The sequence below is a fragment of the Cotesia glomerata genome, linkage group LG1 (assembly GCF_020080835.1).
Source record: "Cotesia glomerata isolate CgM1 linkage group LG1, MPM_Cglom_v2.3, whole genome shotgun sequence".
Taxonomy (NCBI): domain Eukaryota; kingdom Metazoa; phylum Arthropoda; class Insecta; order Hymenoptera; family Braconidae; genus Cotesia; species Cotesia glomerata.
Genome location: NC_058158.1, coordinates 18,255,679 through 18,274,740, shown reverse-complemented (window position 1 = coordinate 18,274,740; position 19,062 = coordinate 18,255,679). Strand labels below are relative to the sequence as shown.

Sequence of the window (19,062 nt, the reverse complement as noted above, 5' to 3'; positions counted from 1 at the left end):
AGTGTAAGCTGGCCTAAGTTACTCGGTTCCAGGAGGCCGAGTGAATTCACCATCGAATAATTCTCCTGGTGGCGTCCAGACGTCACCTTAACGCATGATAGAATTTGTTAATTGTCCTTTTTTTACTTTATTTGGAGTTGTTGACGCCATTTGTTGTCTTATTAACATGGGAATAATTTTTAATTTGAGATTGAGAACTATTAATGTGCAGAAATTCGTAAGTAAATAAGTATTCGAAAGAACGAAAAAAAAAATGATATTCTCATGAAATTATTTCTAATTTTTATAGAAAATTAAGATCTGTTTGAGTTATTTGAGGTTAAAAACTGTAAATGAAGTGAAGAAACGTACAAAATATTTCATGCGTTCAAAAAATAAAAAATTATATCATGTGTCAAACCTGACTTGAAGATTATGTCCAAAAAATAAAAAAAAGTTGAAATTAATTTATTATTTAAGATTTCCACGTCATGAATTTGATTTTTAAACACTCAAAATTACAATATTATGTATCTTCATAACTTTACCTAATATAGAAGTTGCAAAATACAACAAAAATTTTTTTTTTAATTCAAAAATTCATATTTTTGAAAAAAAAAAACCCTATCCAAAAATTTCAGGATCTTTTAAGATCAGTACAAGGTATCATACAAAAAAAATTGAGACAAAATTTTAATGGCGATCTTCATTTTTGACGATTTTCAAAAATTCAAAATTTGACAAATTTGGCATTTTTCAAAATTTTTTTCCAAAATATTTTTTTTCTAATAGCCCTAAGTGTCCTCTTTCAAACAAAAAAAAAGACCATTCCTGTATCTATAATAGCATTCGAGATATCGCAAAAACGAAATTGAAAAACTGGAAAAATAGCGAAATTTCGAATTTGCATATCTTATGAAAAAAAAATTTTCATTTCTTTTCCTTTGGCAGAACTTCGTTTTATGAGAAAAGAAAACTTCTGACCAAAATTCATCCAAATCGAAAGGGGTCGATTCCAACTATTGGTCGATTTAACATGGAATGGTAGTTACGCACAATGTCTCGGATAGCTTAACTGGTAGAGCCTTTGGCGTGTAACCAAACAATTCGGGTTCGAGTCCTGGTCTGGGCTGTCTGAATTATTTTTTCGGTTACCGAAAATTCCTACTAAGGTCTCCCCCTCCCTCTTTATCCTTTATTTCCCCAGTTCCCAAATTTGTCTTTAATGACAAATTTAGCTATAAATAATGACCCACATATATATATATATATATTGAGAAATTACAAAATGTCCCGATGTTACCAGCCTGGCGAACTACCACCCGAAATTTTCGTTACCGACTCTAGCTAAATTAATGTGTAGCCCCCGTGACGTCACAAGACGACACGAGGAGGGGAAAATCAGCTACGAGCCTAAAAACCTGAGCATTGATCGACACTTCGATCTATCCCCCGGTGTCAACCACCACGCTAGATATTTCTTAGTCAATCTTACCACTATTACCACTATTATCACTATTACTACTATTCGGTGATTACTCACCAAAATCATATATAAAATCTATTATTAATTATTATAAAATCTTATACTACTTTTATTAATATTATCAGTTCATATTAGGTGATAATTCACCACAATTATTGTTAAACCACGTATATTTCTATTATTAAGTGTATGTTCTCTTTATTAGCAATATTCTATTAAGTTGCGTTACCAAGTTATTCATAAAATTATAACAAAAGTGAATAACTGTGCAATAAAATTGAGTTCATTGTTAATACTACTATATATCATTATTGAAACAACACCACACAACTATTTCGGCCAATCTCGTCAATCAAAAGGGTCAATCAAGGACAAAGGGTCATCTTCGCAGTCAAATTTGTAAGTAATTAAAGCAAGTTAACTGGCACGCGCGAGAACTTTTGTCTATACCTTTTCTATTAAACAAAATACCGACATTCATACGGAAGCGGAATATTCCAAAGAGCAGTGGATCCCAAAACTTTTTATGAAACTTAGGCAACTATTCTCTTATCCGCGAGGTTTAGTGGGCTAAGGAATTAAATTTTTTTAAGATTGAAAAATTTAGTGTTTCAATATATATATCTATATATATATATATATATATATATATATATATATATATATATATATATATATATATATATATATATATATATATATATTTATCTTTCGATAAAAAAAATTTCATAATTTTCTTGGGTATGCCTTGCAGGATCCAACTACCTTGAAGCATTAAAATGTGATGAAAATTTCGATTTTAATTCCTCCTAAACGCTATATAGTTAATTTAGATAATGAAATTATCAATTTACAAAAAAAAGATATTGATTTTCTTATTACATAAATTAATTTTCATTAATTCAAATTCGATTAAATTTTTTGTTCGATTCAACGTAAATAAAAATTTCCTAGAGATTAACTTGGAGAAATGGGCTACCAATAACAATTGTTTAGAAAGATTAGATATCGTTACTAATTTCCAATTGTAATGATGTAGCCGAAAGAGCGCTTCGATTAATTCAAGAATACATCGACAATTTAACTCATGAAAAAGAACAAGAAACAATATTTAGTGCAAATTATTCCTAAAAACAAAAATACTTATCATAAATCATAATGCAACTAAAAATTCCTTAACAAATAAATGTGAAGAGACAGAAATAATACATATAAGCGGCAATATTATTAAGAATGTATTCGATACATCGCATTGTTAACATTACTGTAACTGTTAATTTTTTTAATACAATTTTTGGAACATTTATAGATGAAATAAATGACTATAACACATGAAACTTCATAGCAAGACTGAAAAACTATGATAATAACTATACAGGGTGTCCCAGAAGACGCGCACCCCATTTTTATTCAGAAAATAAGTAGGGAGGTTGTTTAAGAGACACTGGGTGGCTGGGAAGGAATTTTCATTTCAATTAACAATACTTAAAATAATTCTTGATTGAAGAACCAGTAGGAACGATAATTAAGAGGCACTGGGCAGCTATGAATAAATTTTTATTTTTATTTAGAATGATTAAAGTAATTTTCATGTGAAAAATTAGTGGTAAGTGTCAAGTTGAGGCTCTGGGTGGTTTTCTGAATAAAAATTACTGTAATCATTCGAAATAATAATAAAAATTCATTCATAGCCGCCCAGGCCCTCTAACTGACCCTCGCTACTTATTTTTCAATCAAAAATTACTCTTATTACTCCGAATAAAAATAAAAATTAATTCATAGCTGCTCATTGCCTCTCACTGACCCCCACTACTTGTTTTTCATTTAAAAATTACTTTTATTATTCCAACTAGAAATAAAAATTCATTCCTACTCGCTCAGTGTCTCTTACACACCCTCGCTACTTATTTTCTGAATAAAAATTGCTCTAATCATTCGAAATAATAATAAAAATTCATGCATAGCTGCTCTGGGCCTCTAACTGACCCTCGCTACTTATTTTTCAATTAAAAATTACTTTAATTATGTGAAATGAAAATAAAAATTTATCCATAGCCGCTCGGGGCCTCTAACTGACCATCGGTACTTATTTTTCAATTGAAAATTACGCTGATTATTCGAAATAAAAATCAAAATTCATCCATAGTCGCTCTGTGCCTCTAACTGACCCTCGCTAATTATTTTTTAATTGAAAATTACTTTTACTATTCCGAATAAAAACTAAAATTAATTCATAGTTGCTCATTGCCTCTCACTGACCCTCACTACTTGTTTTTCATTTAAAAATTACTTTAATTATTCCAAATAAAAATAAAAATTCATTCATAGCCACCCAGGGGCTAGTACTTACCCTCGCTACTTGTTTTTCAATTAAAAATTATTTGAATGATTCGAAATAATAATAACAATTCATTTATAGCCGCCTAGTGCCTCTAACTGAATCTCGCTACTTATTTTTCAATTAAAAATTATTCCAACTATTCCCAATAAAAATAAAAATTCATTCATAACCGCCAAGTGCCTCTTACTCGACCTAGTTACTCGATTTTCAATCAATAATTACTTTTAAATATTCGAAATAAAAATAAAATTCATTCATAGCCTCCCAATGCTTTTAACTGACCCTCGCTACTTATTTTTCAATTGAAAATTATTCTTATTTTTCCGAATAAAAATAAAAATTTATTCATAACCACCAGTACCTCTTACTCACCCTTGCTACTTATTTTTCATTTATAAATTACTTCAATTATTCTAGATCGAAATAAAAATTTATCCCAAGCCGCCCAGTGTCTCTTACACACCCTTGCTACTTATTTTTTAATTAAAAATTATTTTAATCATTCGAAATACTAATAAAAATTCATCCATAGCCGCTCAGGGCCTCACACTGACCCTCGCTACTTAATATTAAATTAAAAATTACTGTTATTATTCGAAATAAAAATAAAAATTCATTCATAGCTGCCCAGTGCCTCTTACTGACCCTCGCTACTTATTTTTTATTTAAAAGTTACTTTAATTATTCTAATAAAAATCAAAATTTTGTCATGGCTTCCCAAGGCCTCTAACTGACCCTCGCTACCTATTTTTCAATTAACGATTACTTCAATTACTTCAAATAAAAAAAAAAATTCAGACACAGCCGCCCAGTGCCTTGTTAATGATTGTTTAATCAACAATTACTTTAATTTTCCTAATGAATAAAAAAGTCCAGTAACTTTTGCCCTCTGCCTTTTTCTGAGCCCCGCTACTGATTCTTCATTAAAAATTTCTTCAATTATTTCAATTAAAAATCAAAATTCAGTCGTGCCGATTGAGTTCAGTAAAATCTCCTTTTTTTCCTGTCGAATTTGGTCAAATCTTGTGCCTGTAATAAAGAAAATAAAAATATCCTCACTCACATTCATACGTGCATTGTTACCGTTACAATGACGCTAGCCCACACTAGCGCACGATCTCACATATTCACCTAGCATCACGTACGTCTGCCGTCCACGTTTGTTCCGTCCCCACTCTCGGTCTACTGCGCGAGACGCAGGCAGCAGATCTCTCGTCTTACTCTCGCGTCTCTTTCTGCCTTTCCACTCACTTTCAATTCTTCTGTCACGCGCTCCTGATTGGTCACTTTCATTAATTAATTATTAATTATCCATGCGTCTGATTCAAAAATGGTTAAGGACTTTTCGTCTCAGAATATTTTTCTCTTTCGCATCCCTACAATGGGGTGCGCGACTTCTGGGACACCCTGTATACACAATTTAAACCACAAATAACTTCTAAAAGATTGATTTTATCGAAAAATTATCAGAGAAATTTTTTGTAAAGCATTAAATTTCCCATCAGAATATGCATCGATCATACTCGTAGTGGCATTTTTTTCGAGGGAAAAAAATTAATTCCAAAAAGTTCCAAATTCCCATGTTATTTAAATGGGAAATGTAACTCGATCCGGGCACGGTTTAATTTCGTAATTAAGAGCTTATTTATGTAAGATATTTTTTTTTAGGCCAAGAACTAAAAATCCAGGGGGCGGCAGCGAAAAAAAAATCAACTTGGGAAATAACGGACACCCTAATGTGTATGTGTGCGTGCGCGCGCGCGCGTGTGTGTGTGTGTGTGTGTGTGTGTGTGTGTGTGTGTGTGTGTGTGTGCGTGTGCGTGTGTGTGTGTGTGTGTGTGGATGTTTGTAAACTTCTCATAACTTTTAAACGGCTTGACCGATTCAATCGTGGTTGGTGCCATTTGAAAGGGCTTGACTGAACTTAGATTTTTAAATACTGTTTGGACCGATTCGGAGCAGTAGATTTTGAGAAATCTCAAAAAAACTACAAAAAAAAAATCTTTTCAAATGTGGTTTTTTTAAAATAACTTTGAAACGGCTCTACCGATCGATTCTAAAAACTAATCAGCTTTTAACATCGAAAAACCACGTCGATCACCGCCCTTCCGGTCAAAATCGGTTGATTCGTTCGTGAGTTATCGTTGACGAAAGAAAACCGAAAAAAGTGTTTTTTCGGAATTACTCCGAAATTTCTTGTTAGATCAAATTAAATTTAAACATATTTTATGAGACTTAAAAAACTGCATCGAATGCTGCCAACCGCGTAAAAATCGGTTCATTCATTCAAAAGTTATTGCGGTTTGAAAATTTGAAAAATAGTGTTTTATCAAACTCCTAGCAGACTTTTGAGTTCGAAGAGCTCAAAAGGATATAAAAGCTATTCCTTTGAACTCGAAAAGCTCAAAATAACACACAAACTGTATTTATGAGCTCCAAGAGCTCAAAAACGTCATAAGTGTTATTTCAAGGGTTTAGATATAAAATTGGCGGGAAGTTGCAGGGATGACCTTCAGGGTCAACCATTTTTCTAATTTTTTTTTTATTGTCTAAAGTAACAAACGACGGATATTCTCAATTAATATGAGCATTTAATTCACTGTCGTTAAATTGTTATTTATAAAAAACTAATATATGACTTTGGATTTTTTTGTATATCTATATATACATTTCATTATAGTATTTTTTTCTCCTAACTTTAGAGTTATGGTGCCACTAAACCATAGCAGAATTTTCTATTTTTAACTTCCCGCTAAAAATCTCAGATTTTCAAAAATCGGGAAGTTATTGTTTTCACCCCGTTTTGCAAAAATCGAGTTTTCATCAGATCTCGACGTTTGAAGGTCACAGGAAGCTTCCCTGACTATCCCCGCGAGGTTGTCACTATGTCTGTATGTATGTGTGTGTGTGTGTGTGTGTGTGTGTGTGTGTGTGTGTGTGTGTGTGTGTGTGTGTGCGTGTGTGTGTGTGTGTGGATGTTTGTAAACTTCTCATAACTTTTAAACGGCTTGACCGATTCAATCGTGGTTGGTGCCATTCGAAAGGGCTTCGCCAAACTTAGATTTCCTGAGAATTTGAACCGATTCGGACCGATAGATTTTGAGAAATTTTGAAAAATCTCAAAAAAAATTAGAAAAAAATCATTTTTGAAAGTGGTTTTTTTGGAATATCTTTTAAACGGCTCGATCGATCAATTTCAAAAACTAATCAGCTCTTAACGTCAAAAAACCACGCCGATCGGCGCTAATCCGGTCAAAATCGGTTGATTCGTTCGAGAGATAGCGTGAACGAAATAAAACCGAAAAAACTGTTTTTTTCACATAACTTCGTCATTTCTTCTCGGATCGTTTTTGATGATATAGAATAATTTCAGAGGTTAAAAAACCGCGTCGATTGCCGCCGAAAACGTGGAAATCGGTTGATTAGTTCGAGAGATATCCTCGACGAAATATTTGGAAATAAGGATTTTTTCAACATAACTTCGACATTTTTTGGAATAACTTTCAAACAGCTCTACCGATCGATTCCAAAAACTAATCAGCTCTTAACATCATAAAACCACGTCGATTGCCACCAAGCTGGTCAAAATCGGTTGATTCGTTCGAGAGATATCGTGAACGAAAGAAAACCGAAAAAAGTGTTTTTTCAGAGTTACTCCGAAATTTCTAGTTTGACCAATTGAAACTTAGAAATTATTTATAAGGCTTAAAAAACTACGTAGAATGCCGCCAACCGCGTAAAAATCGGTTCATTCATTCAAAAGTTATTGCGGTATGAACATTCAAAAAATAGTGTTCCATGAAACTTCTATCAGACTTTTGAGCTCAAAGAGCTCAAAAGCATAGAAAAGGTATCTTTTTGAGCTCGGAGAGCTTAAAACAACACACAGATTGTACTTTTGAGCTCGAAGAGCTCAAAAAAGCGGCCAGGTATTAACGGAATTAGCGGGAAGTTGCAGGGATGGCCTTTAGGGTCAACCGTTTTCCTAATTTTTTATGATTTTGCTTTTTATCTTTTATTTTAATCAATTTTATTGTGAAAAATGAGATTATGAGGCGTGCATTTTTGGATTTTCCAAACTTTTTTCATTATATATGATTAGGCATAATCATTTGTTTCGGATTGGATATTACCCAATTAATTTCTGTTCATTTTAACTTCATTGTTATTCGTGATGTTCATAAATATGTGCGACGGACGTCGTTCTTTGAATAAATTTAATACTGAAAGATGTGCACCTACACACATATTTTTATTTGTCTGCAATTAGAATGTTGTCATCAAATCTTGGAAATGGGGAAAAAAAAAAAAAAAAAAGAAAAATTTGACAAATAAATCTTGTCAATTCTAATGTCTCACATTTCAACTATTACTGTAAATTGAAGCTTCAATAACTAAACAACTGAATAACATTTACCCTAAAAATTATTCTTAAATACATGAATATATATATGTATATAGAGAAAGAGAGAGTATTACTAAAATTAACAAACACTTGATAGCCTTTAGGATGTTTTCGACAAATAAATCGTAACGCAAAAAATGTAAGTGAAAATTCCACTTGTTAAACTCGTAAGAAACTGAATAACTTTTTTTCAAATGAATTTTCAGCATTAATTGATTTAGTTGCATCTATCAATTAAAGCTAGGAAATTTTTAGATGTCTGCCAATTTTTGTATCATTTATATAGTTTATAGTTTGGTTCATATTGGCAATCCAGTCTAACACACTATTATTTAATTATTCATTTGCGATATTTCGCCTGTTTTCCTTACAGTCATTATTAGACATTTATATAATCACTAGCGGTTTCCCGCCCGCTTCGCTGGGCGAATTGAAAAGGAAATAAATTAAATTTTATGTTTTATTTTTATTTATTTTTTTTCATATTTTCTATATCTCAAATTTCTTTTCTATATCTCATGTGTTTAGAAAATGCAATGCTTTTAATCTGTTATATTTTCGCAATCCCGTAATGAGAACAATTCATCGATTATGTGATCAGCAAAAATAAAATGTATGTAAAATTCTTAGTCCGTTGACTGAATAGCTATATGTAATGTTAAATTTTGGAAACGTTACAATGACTTTTTTGCCGCTGCCAAAGAGACGATTGTTGTAAGAAAATATCACTATTAAGTAAGTAAAATATTTAAATCCGTTGACCTTGGAGGCCATCCCGGTATTTGTCTGTTTCTCTTGAGATTCTATCAAATTTTATATTTGTAGGAACTGTATTTGAAGAATATGAATTTTTGGACAATTATCATTCCCGCACTCCTATGTGGGGGAGGAACTTCGTAAGATCCTATTCTAGATGATTTTTACATTATAAATAAAAGATTCCAACAAAACTTCGAGTCTATAAAAACTATCGATTGGAAATGAGAAATTTTCATTGTTAACGCCCCCACAATCCCTTTTGGGGTTAGAATTCGAGAAAATCCATTTTCAGCTGAACTTGACATTGTACACGAAGATTCTTACCAAATTTAGAATCTGCAGCAGTTACAATTTGGAAATTAAAATTTTAGATTTTAATACCCACCCCCGCAATCCCTATCGGAAGTAGAATTTTTTGGAATCCGTTTTGAGATGATCTCCTCATGACAAATGAAAGATTTCGACCTAATTTCGAGTTTGTAAAAGTTACAGTTTGAAAATGGAAATTTGAAATTCTAACAGCCAGCCCCGCAATCCCTGTCGGAAGTAGAATTTATTGAAATCCGTTTTGAGATGATCTCTTCATGACAAATAAAAGATTCTTACCAAATTTACAGCTTTTAGAAGCTTGATTTTGGAAATTAAGATTTTTTTTTATTAACACCCACCCTCGCAATCCTTATTGGGGGTGATTCGTCTTTAAATCCGCTCTTAGATTATTTCTACAACACATGTAGAAGATTTTTACCAAATTTGGAGTCTATAAGAGCTATTTTTTACAAACGGAAAATTTTCATTATCAACGTCCCCGCAATCCCTTAACTGAACTGGACATCATACACGAAGATTCTCACCGAATTTGGAGTCTGTAGAAGTTACAGTTTGGAAATGAAAATTTTAGATTTTAACACCCACCTCCGCAATTCCTATCGGAAGTAGACTTTATTGAAATCCATTTTGAGGTGATCTCTACATAAGAGATAAAAAATTTCTACCAAATTTAGAGTTTTTAAAAGCTATATTTTGGAAACTAAGATTTGTTATGGTTAACACTCACCCCCACGATCATTATTGGAGTTGATTCGTTGTAAAATCCATTATTAGATCATTTTTATATCACATATAGAAGACCTTCACTAAATTTGGAGTTTATAGGAGCTATAGCTTGGAAATTAAAAATTTTAATTGTTAATACCCACCCCCGCAAACTCCTGTGAGGTATCTTAAAATTCGTTCGTATATTATTTCTACATCTCTTAGCGAAAATTCCTACCCAATTGGAGTCTGTAGGAGCTATAGATTGAAAATTAAAAATTTTCATTGTTAATACCCACCTCCGCAACCCCCTGTGGGTTGAGATATCCTAAAATTCGTTTATAAATTATTTTTACATCACTTACAGAAAATTCCTTCAAAATTTGGAGTCTGTAGGAGCTATAGTTCGGAAACTTAATTTTCATTGTTAACGCCCACCCCCGCAATCTATATTGGGAGTAGATTGTCATAAAATCCGCTCGTAGATCATTTCTACATCACATATAGGAGATTCCTACTAAATTTGGAGTCGATAGGAGCTATAGTTTAAAAATGGGAATTTTCCATTGTCAACGCCCCCGCAACCCCCCATGTAGGTGGAATTTCGTAAAATCCGTTCTTAGCTGACCTCTTCTCGGAGAAAAGAATATTCCTACCAAATTTCAAGTCTTTAGCTCTAATGGTTCCAGAGATATCGTGATGAGTGACTGTATAGGTGGAAATCTCTTATATATATATAGATATAGATTTATATAATCAGACATAATCTAAAAACTATTATTGAGGTTTAAAATGTAATCATCTTATCAATTGACGTTGGATATATGTAAAATAATTGTATGAAATATTAATTGAATAAATGTCTGATGATGCCTGTAAGTAAAACAGGCGAAATATCGCAAAGTAATAATTAAATAATATTGTGTTAGACTGGATTGCCAATATAGAACAAACTATAAATAAATTAAAACCAGTCATCAGGGAAAAAAACCCATCAAAAAACTTAATAAACATTTATATAGTCTAAAAATGAATTATACACCATTATAAAAAAAAATTGATAGATTTCTATAAGAAAGATTGAAACACTTACAGCCATACTAGGATTGGATTTTGTTATGTAAACAACTGAAGGATAAAACTGTTTTTTCTGGTAATATGCATTGCCGATGACAGTACTCGTGAGAAAAATGCTTATTATTAAAATTACAGCTGTCCTCATTGTTGAATTTTACCAACTTTTTAAATTGATATTTTATGGTCTTTGAGACTGTAAAAGCTTACTTTCAACGTAGTAGTTTATACTTATAATGTATTTTACTTATTACTTGATATTCAAAATTTTTTTGAGAAACAAACAAACAATAGAACTGAAATTTGTGGTTAACAATTATCTTTACCGCTACGTGTAAACAGCTGTATGGTTGAATATTATTGGTTGTTATTATTATTATTATTGGTGCGAGCAATTCATTTCGCTTTGTAATTTTATATTCTATGGTCTAAGCTAATTGGTTCCTTGAGCCATTAGTTGCATGTAAAGAGATAGAAGAATTGTAAGCGAAAGTAGTATAGTAGTACTATTTACTCACAGGTGTCACTAGATACATTCTGAACATTCTAAAATTATTGATAGGGGGTACTGCATTGGGCGTGTTTCGCCGAAGTACAGTCAGCGCCATGTATTTTGCCTGGACACAGTAAATTTCAGCCACGAAAACATCTCTATGTATAGTTGACTATGTACGACATTTCTATGAAATATACTTTTAGCGGATATTTGTATAGGAAAGATATCTCTATGTAAAATAAGTCTATGAAAAATAAAAAACATGAAAATGATTTCTATTAATTATTAAAATTGTAGAAGAATTATTCTAGTCTAAAATAAATCGATTCATTGACATCTCTATGTAAATTAAATATATGTAATTTTACTATAGTACTACACATTTCAGTGTAGATAGAAGTTAATATAATAATAATAATAATAATAATAATAATAATAATAATAATAATAATAATAATAATAATAATAATAATAATAATAATAATAATAATAATAATAATAATAATAATAATAATAATAATAATAATAATAATAATAATAATCATAATAATCATAATCATAATAATAATAATAACAATAATAGCAGTATAGGCATGCGGCACTATTATTACTGTTCAAATTAAAATACAAATGCATTTTGAATTTTTGAATAAAACTGTCAAAATAACAATATATTGATGGAAGCATTTAACAAAATTATGCTTGTAAAAAAAAAATGTATTGCTTTAACGTTCTTTTCTTCGTGATTATCAATAATTTTTAATTGATGTTTATGTAATAAATATTATAAAAAACGTAAAATTAAAAAAAAATAATTGAATTATAATCTTTTCTTTTTATGCTTAGCAATGTTTCAATAATTATAATATTGAAACCTTCAGGTATTCTTTAAATTAAATTTTTCCTCAAATCCTTTAAATATAATTAATTTGTATTCAAATACTGAAAATTAGATTCAGGTGTTTAAAAATTGTAGTATTATACATTTTTATTATAATTATTGATGATTGATAATAATAATTATTATTATTGAAGAATCACTTTATAGTTTTTAAATAAAAAAATTAAGTTAAAAAAAGTTTTATTCAAAAATTCAAAATGCATTTGTATTTTAATTTGAACAGTAATAATAGTGCCGCATGCCTATACTGCTATTATTGTTATTATTATTATTATTATTATTATTATTATTATTATTATATTAACTTCTATCTACACTGAAATGTGTAGTACTATAGTAAAATTACATGTATTTAATTTACGTAGAGATGTCAATGAATCGATTTATTTTAGACTAGAATAATTCTTCTACAATTTTAATAATTAATAGAAATCATTTTCACGTTTTTTATTTTTCATAGACTTATTTTACATAGAGATATCTTTCGCTATACAAATATCCGCTAAAAGTATATTTCATAGAAATGTCGTACATAGTCAACTATACATAGAGATGTTTTCGTGGCTGAAATTTACTGTGTCCAGGCAAAATATATGGCGCTGACTGTACACACACTCTTTTTTTTTATAAACAAATCGTTTGTTCGTCGTTTGTTCTTATTTGTTCGTCAAAAATTATTATTTGTTCGATTAATGTTTATTTTTAAAAAATTAATTAAATTTACTCTTATAAGTTGGCGCAACATATTCCAAATCTAATTTTTTTTTTTTTTTTAATCGATAGCTTTTTTTTTATCATTTGCTCGATTAATTAAATTATTTGTTTGATTGTTTTTATCTTTTTATTTAATTTTTTTTAGAAATAATTTACAGATTTTTAATTATGAGTGCGCATGCGCTGGTTGGTCGTATTAGTTATAGTAAATACAAAGTGATATTGATAGATAATAAATAAGTCAAATAAATATGCTAATTCATAATATTAATGTAATGAAAAATCATTGATTAATTTATACAAAAGTTAAAAATTATATTGTCATAAACAGTGACGAATGATTTATAATGTAATTGCTAAGTAATACAAATTGTAAAAATAATTATATTTAAATATAAAAGATAGTAAATATACTAGTCTCAAAGTAATTTTGATTTTTAAATGATAAGTATATAACTAAGTCTATGTTTAAATTGATGCGAGTGAAAATAAATCTATCGTATATTGCTGTCAGAAATAAATATATGAAACATTAATATAAACTACGTTTTAACTCTATTAGAAATGAATATAACTGCTGGAACATTTCATTATCCACAGATTCGGTAGAATCTGACGCCAAATTCCGTTCAAATCCGTTGTAAACGGAGCGCCAGACTACCGAATGTGTTTACTGTAAGCAGAACGGTATTTCGAGGTTGCAAAATTTTATTTAATTATATGGTTCTCCTTTTTCCAAAATGATATATTATAAAAGTAATTTATACTTTATTTTACTGATATTAATTAATTATAATCAATTATAACACTTAATTCACTTAAAATTATTAAATTTTATCAGCACAAACTATAGTAAGCCCAGAAATTTCGATCCTGACTTTTTTTCGATGGGGAATATCAACGCCACAGACTAGATAAAATAAAAATGTGTAGTTATCCTTCCTATAGACACCCCTGGCGGATTCGTGGTCACGGTAAAATGATCGTGAAACGACGGTGAATGTACCATAAATTCACAGTGTCGACAAATGATCGTCGAATGACTGTCACTTGACTATCGAACGGCCGTCATTTGACAGTGAACGACGAGTATCATTGTGAAAGTTTTTCACTGTTACTTTATTATTTTTATTCTGTATAGTTATCATACTTCACTATTCGAAAAACCAAATTTTTACTTGACTTCTCCGATTTTTTACCTGAGTAAAAATCGTAGATCATCGATCGATCGTCTGTCATTTGACAGTCATTTGAAAACATATAAATTGTCAAAAAACCGTAACTCGGTGGTAGATGCACAGTAGTCTGTGAGTGAACCGACCGTGAAACGAGCGTATACTGTCGGTAAGTCAGGAATTTTTTACTAGTCAACAATGAAAAAGTGCTGATTATATTTTTTTTTTTATTACATTAAAAATACTCAAAGTGTATAAAAAGATAGGTAAATGAGAAATTTTCAGTAACTAATCGGGATGAAAAATTAAAAAAAAATATTAAATTATTGTAATTCTGTTTATTATTATGAGATATTTTTTTTTAACAATTCAATTTTTAGCAATTTCTTTTCCAGATCTTTTTTTATACAGTTAATAATTTCACCATAATTTCGAAATTAAGAATTTCGTAATCATCAAAAATTTGAATCATTTAATACGATTATTATTTTGAAGTCATGGAAAAAATATAACTTTATTTAAGCTATTTTTATCTATGCAATGAAAAAAAAAATGACTTGGTTTTGACACCTTATGATGTGACTGAATCTAATGTTTCGTGCAGTGTCTTAGATAGCCTAGCTGGTAGAGTCTTGGGCGCGCGACCAGATGAATCGGGTTCGAGTCTCGGTCTAGGCTGTCCGCAACTTTTTTTTTATTTTATTGTCCGTGATAGTAGCGTAAAATCACCGTATTTGGACAGTATATTGAGCGTACAGTGTCGGTCATAACGTCGTAGATTCACTTGCGTATGCACCGTAAATATTCAATAAATTTATAGTAGATATCGTTCACAACGGTATCTGATGCTGACTGACAGATCGCTCGGTAAGAAAGAACTTTATACGGTGAAACGACCGTGAAACAACCGTCATTCGACCGTGCTTTCACCGTGTCGCCGAAACCGCCAGGTACGTAACTACAGTGAAAAAAAATGATTCATAGCTTGCATCTATGGCCGCCAGGGTGCACTAGAATTACATCTACATAAACTGTAGCTTCAAGGGGATAGTTTGCAGTAAAAAATGCAGTCAACACGAGATTTAAGTTGTTATCAATTGTAAATTTTCATTATAATTACAAAAAATACTAAAATCCGAACAAAAACACTTTCACTGTAAAAAAGTCGCGCCAAGTCCACGTTCATAAGACTATTAGGAAAAAAAATTTTTTTTTTCTTTACAAAAAGATACAAAATAAAAAAATTAAAAAATCCGAGTAACCAATATGATTGATTATGATTTTCGAAAATTAAAAAAAATTTTTTTGTAAATTTGAAAATTAAAAAAAAAATTTTAGAACGTACTTGGTGTGCGTCATTGTGTATTTAAATTTTTTTAAAGTCCTAGTAAATAGATTTTACGAATTTCATTAAAAGTAAAATATTTTGCAACCGCGCACACTAAATACGTTCTAAAATTTTTTTTTTAATTTTTAAATTTACAATAAAATTTTTTTTAATTTCCAAAAATCATAAACAATCATATCGGTTACTCGGATTTTTTAATTTTTTTATTTTGTATCTTTTTGTAAAGAAAAAAAAAAATTTTTTTTCCTAATAGTCTTATGAACGTGGACTTGGCGCGACTTTTTTACAGTGAAACTGTTTTTGTTCGGATAAAAATTAACTTGCTTTAAAGATAATGTGGTAGACTAATGTTATGCTTCCATCTAGTGGATGTTATTTTTATTTATTGGAAACTTTACTTACTGTAGTTCTTTCGCCCGGGAGTATTAAAATACTCGGTTTCAGCGCGGGAAAGGAATCATTTTAAATAAAAGATTTCTATTTAGACGTTATTTAATTTTGATCAAAATTATTTAATTGGTTTCAATTTATTATTCAAGTTGACAAAATATTAAAAAGTTTCAAAATATAAAATTGAGGTTTACAATGACGTGATCTTAGCAATCTAAGCTCTCGGTGAGAAGTGTCGTTACATAGTTTTTCCGAAGAGCTTCAAATTCCGTTCTTCTCCCACCATAACTTCCATACATACATCCACTCTAAGGAATACATAAGCACACACATTTTCTACTACATATAAATGATCCTTATATACTAAAATATATTTTCTCTATATCTATATATATTTATTTCAGCCTATCGGCCTGAAAGTTAGACTTCACTAATATACACTTTTAGCAATACAGTCATTATGTTTATTTAACTATTCTTATTAATTTAACAGACCCTTTTAAAATCTATTTATAATAAAAATTAACTTATAATTAACTTGAAATTAAATTACAATAAAAATTATAATAAACTATAACATGAAAATATATATATTATATTGCTTATTTATATATATATTGTTTATAATATGTTGGATTAATGTTTGAGTTTGACTAATTAATAACTTGAATTAAATATTATTTCTATTATTTTACAATCGGATTTTCTAATAAAATTATAAGTCAATTTAATTATTATCATGTATAAAAGAATAGACATTATCGTTTAATTATAAATTAAATAATAATCAAATAATGATTCAATAATAAATCAATAGTAAATTAATTAAATAATAATTATTAATTTTATAAATTAAATACAAGATAATAATTATTAATTATTTTAACTTAATTTTGCTTAGCTACAATATTATATAAAGTTAGATTTTAACAGTAAATGTTATTTAACAATCTTATTTTTGTTTAGTTACATATGGTTTTGTATTATTCTTTGTTACTTTAGAACAAGAGTCTATTGAATTTCACACGTGTCTTTTACGACTTTTCCTCATAGGGTTTTAAGTTCCATGTGGCGAGAAATAGTCCTTGAATTATTCAAGTACTTTTTATGGGTTCTGAGAATTCGGTTACAATGTCCTTTTGTACCGAAATATGTTTTTTTATTTTATTTTCTTTTGTATATAAAACAGAGTTAACTAAAAGATGTTTATGACAACTGGTAAGAGTAAAAGCATTGAATAAATGATTTGAATATTTACTTCGAATATAAAATTTAACTAATTTTAATCATTTAATATTTATTAATTTGAATATTTCATTTGAATTCGCGCTCTCATAATAGATAGCGCTCTAATAACAGGTAGCGTCACCTGCTGGATGCACTAGGTGCATTACAATACATACTTATTTTACATAGAGATGTTGATGCATGGATTTATTTTGAACCTGAAATATTTTTTAACAGACTTAATCACGATTAGATTTATTGTACATGGACTTATTCTTGCTTATAATTATTGTCAAATAGACAAATTTTTCCCATACAAATATTCCTTAGAAATGTATTCAATAGAAATGTCTAACATGGAGTTCTTTACATAGAGATGTTTTCGTGTACGTTTGTCATCGTGTACGGGAGAAATACATGTCGCCGACTGTACCTCTATATTATTATTATTATTAACATCACTTTTTGTTTCGTTTTCAGAGAGCTAAAAGCTCACATCATATTCTCTTACTGATTATTATATTTTTCATACGTGTTAATTATGTAAAGAAGTATTAGATTGTTATTAGAAGAGTTAAGATTGAATAAAGGTTAAATAAAGTTTATAATAAAAGTGTCTATTATTTAATAGTTAGTATTAAATAAAATATAAAAACTGACAATTTAAAACAAAAATACTCTATGTAATAAATATTCTACAACGTTTGACTTAAAATTGATGAATTGGGCAATTTTAACTATTTAAATTCTATTTTATTTCGCGCTTCGCTGACAGGTAGTGTCACCTGTTGGATTCATCTAAAGGCATCACAATATTCAACAAGATCACTAGATAGATTGTACTGCCTCCTTGTTAACTGGGATATAAGTTGTCGTTACGTAGAATTTACTCAACGTTTTTACTATTTATTAATTTAAATTTGATATTGAAAACTATTCGATTAAGTTGAAGAAAAAGAAAAACTTTAGTTAGATGTACTGTTTTTAAATGATAAACAATGCTTGCTGGAGAGCTTAATTTTATATGGGAAAGACGTCTATTACCTGTAAACCAATGAATTAGATTACCGGTGACTTAGATCCCGATTACCTAGATTTCCATAACCCAGAATCCGATTACCCAAATTATCAATGACGTAGAATTCCTATGGGGTAGATTACCGATTACCTAGAATCCTGATTACTCAGAATCTGATTGCCGAGAAATTTTATTGGATATAATTCCGATTACACTGAAATCCGATTGCCTATAATTCTGATAACTTACAATCCCTATGGCATAGATTTCTTATACCTTGACAAAAAAAAGTTAATTTGAATAGATGGCGCCATATGTAACAACTTTCATTTTATGTTAAAATTTAAGATTGTTTTTATAAAGCGACAATATAAAGTCGTCCCAGCCAGTAAGTCGCGTCGGGTACTTTCGGGTTTTTTCCCCCACTTCCTTAATTTCGCCCCCTCTTAGTAAACCATGCGGGATTTTATTACCAACGTCTGTAGTCACGGCGGATCTGATGATAAAGAGCAAGTAGGGATGGAAACATAAGCTGAAGGATCGATTCTCGATTCCGATTCTTTTTTCAGAAATTTCGATTCTCAGATTCGATTAATCAATTTCAAGAATCGATTCTTTTAAATAATCGATTCTGAGTAAAATTTTTTTTTTTTAATTAAAATTTCACAAATTTTTTTAATTTTAAAAAATAAAACTAGCATAATAAGGTAAAAG

General features: G+C 29.7%; 1 protein-coding gene across 1 annotated transcript in view; it reads right to left on the bottom strand.

Annotated features, from left to right (window-relative positions):
- LOC123263005 (E3 ubiquitin-protein ligase synoviolin A) overlaps positions 1-11,446 on the bottom strand; it is a 233,649-nt gene extending 222,203 nt beyond the window's left edge. The window contains exon 1 of the mRNA XM_044725521.1: positions 11,099-11,446. Coding sequence (XP_044581456.1) covers positions 11,099-11,227 — 129 coding nt within the window. The 5' untranslated portion in view covers positions 11,228-11,446. The remainder of the gene's footprint in view (positions 1-11,098) is intronic.
- Between the last annotated feature and the right edge of the window lie 7,616 nt (positions 11,447-19,062).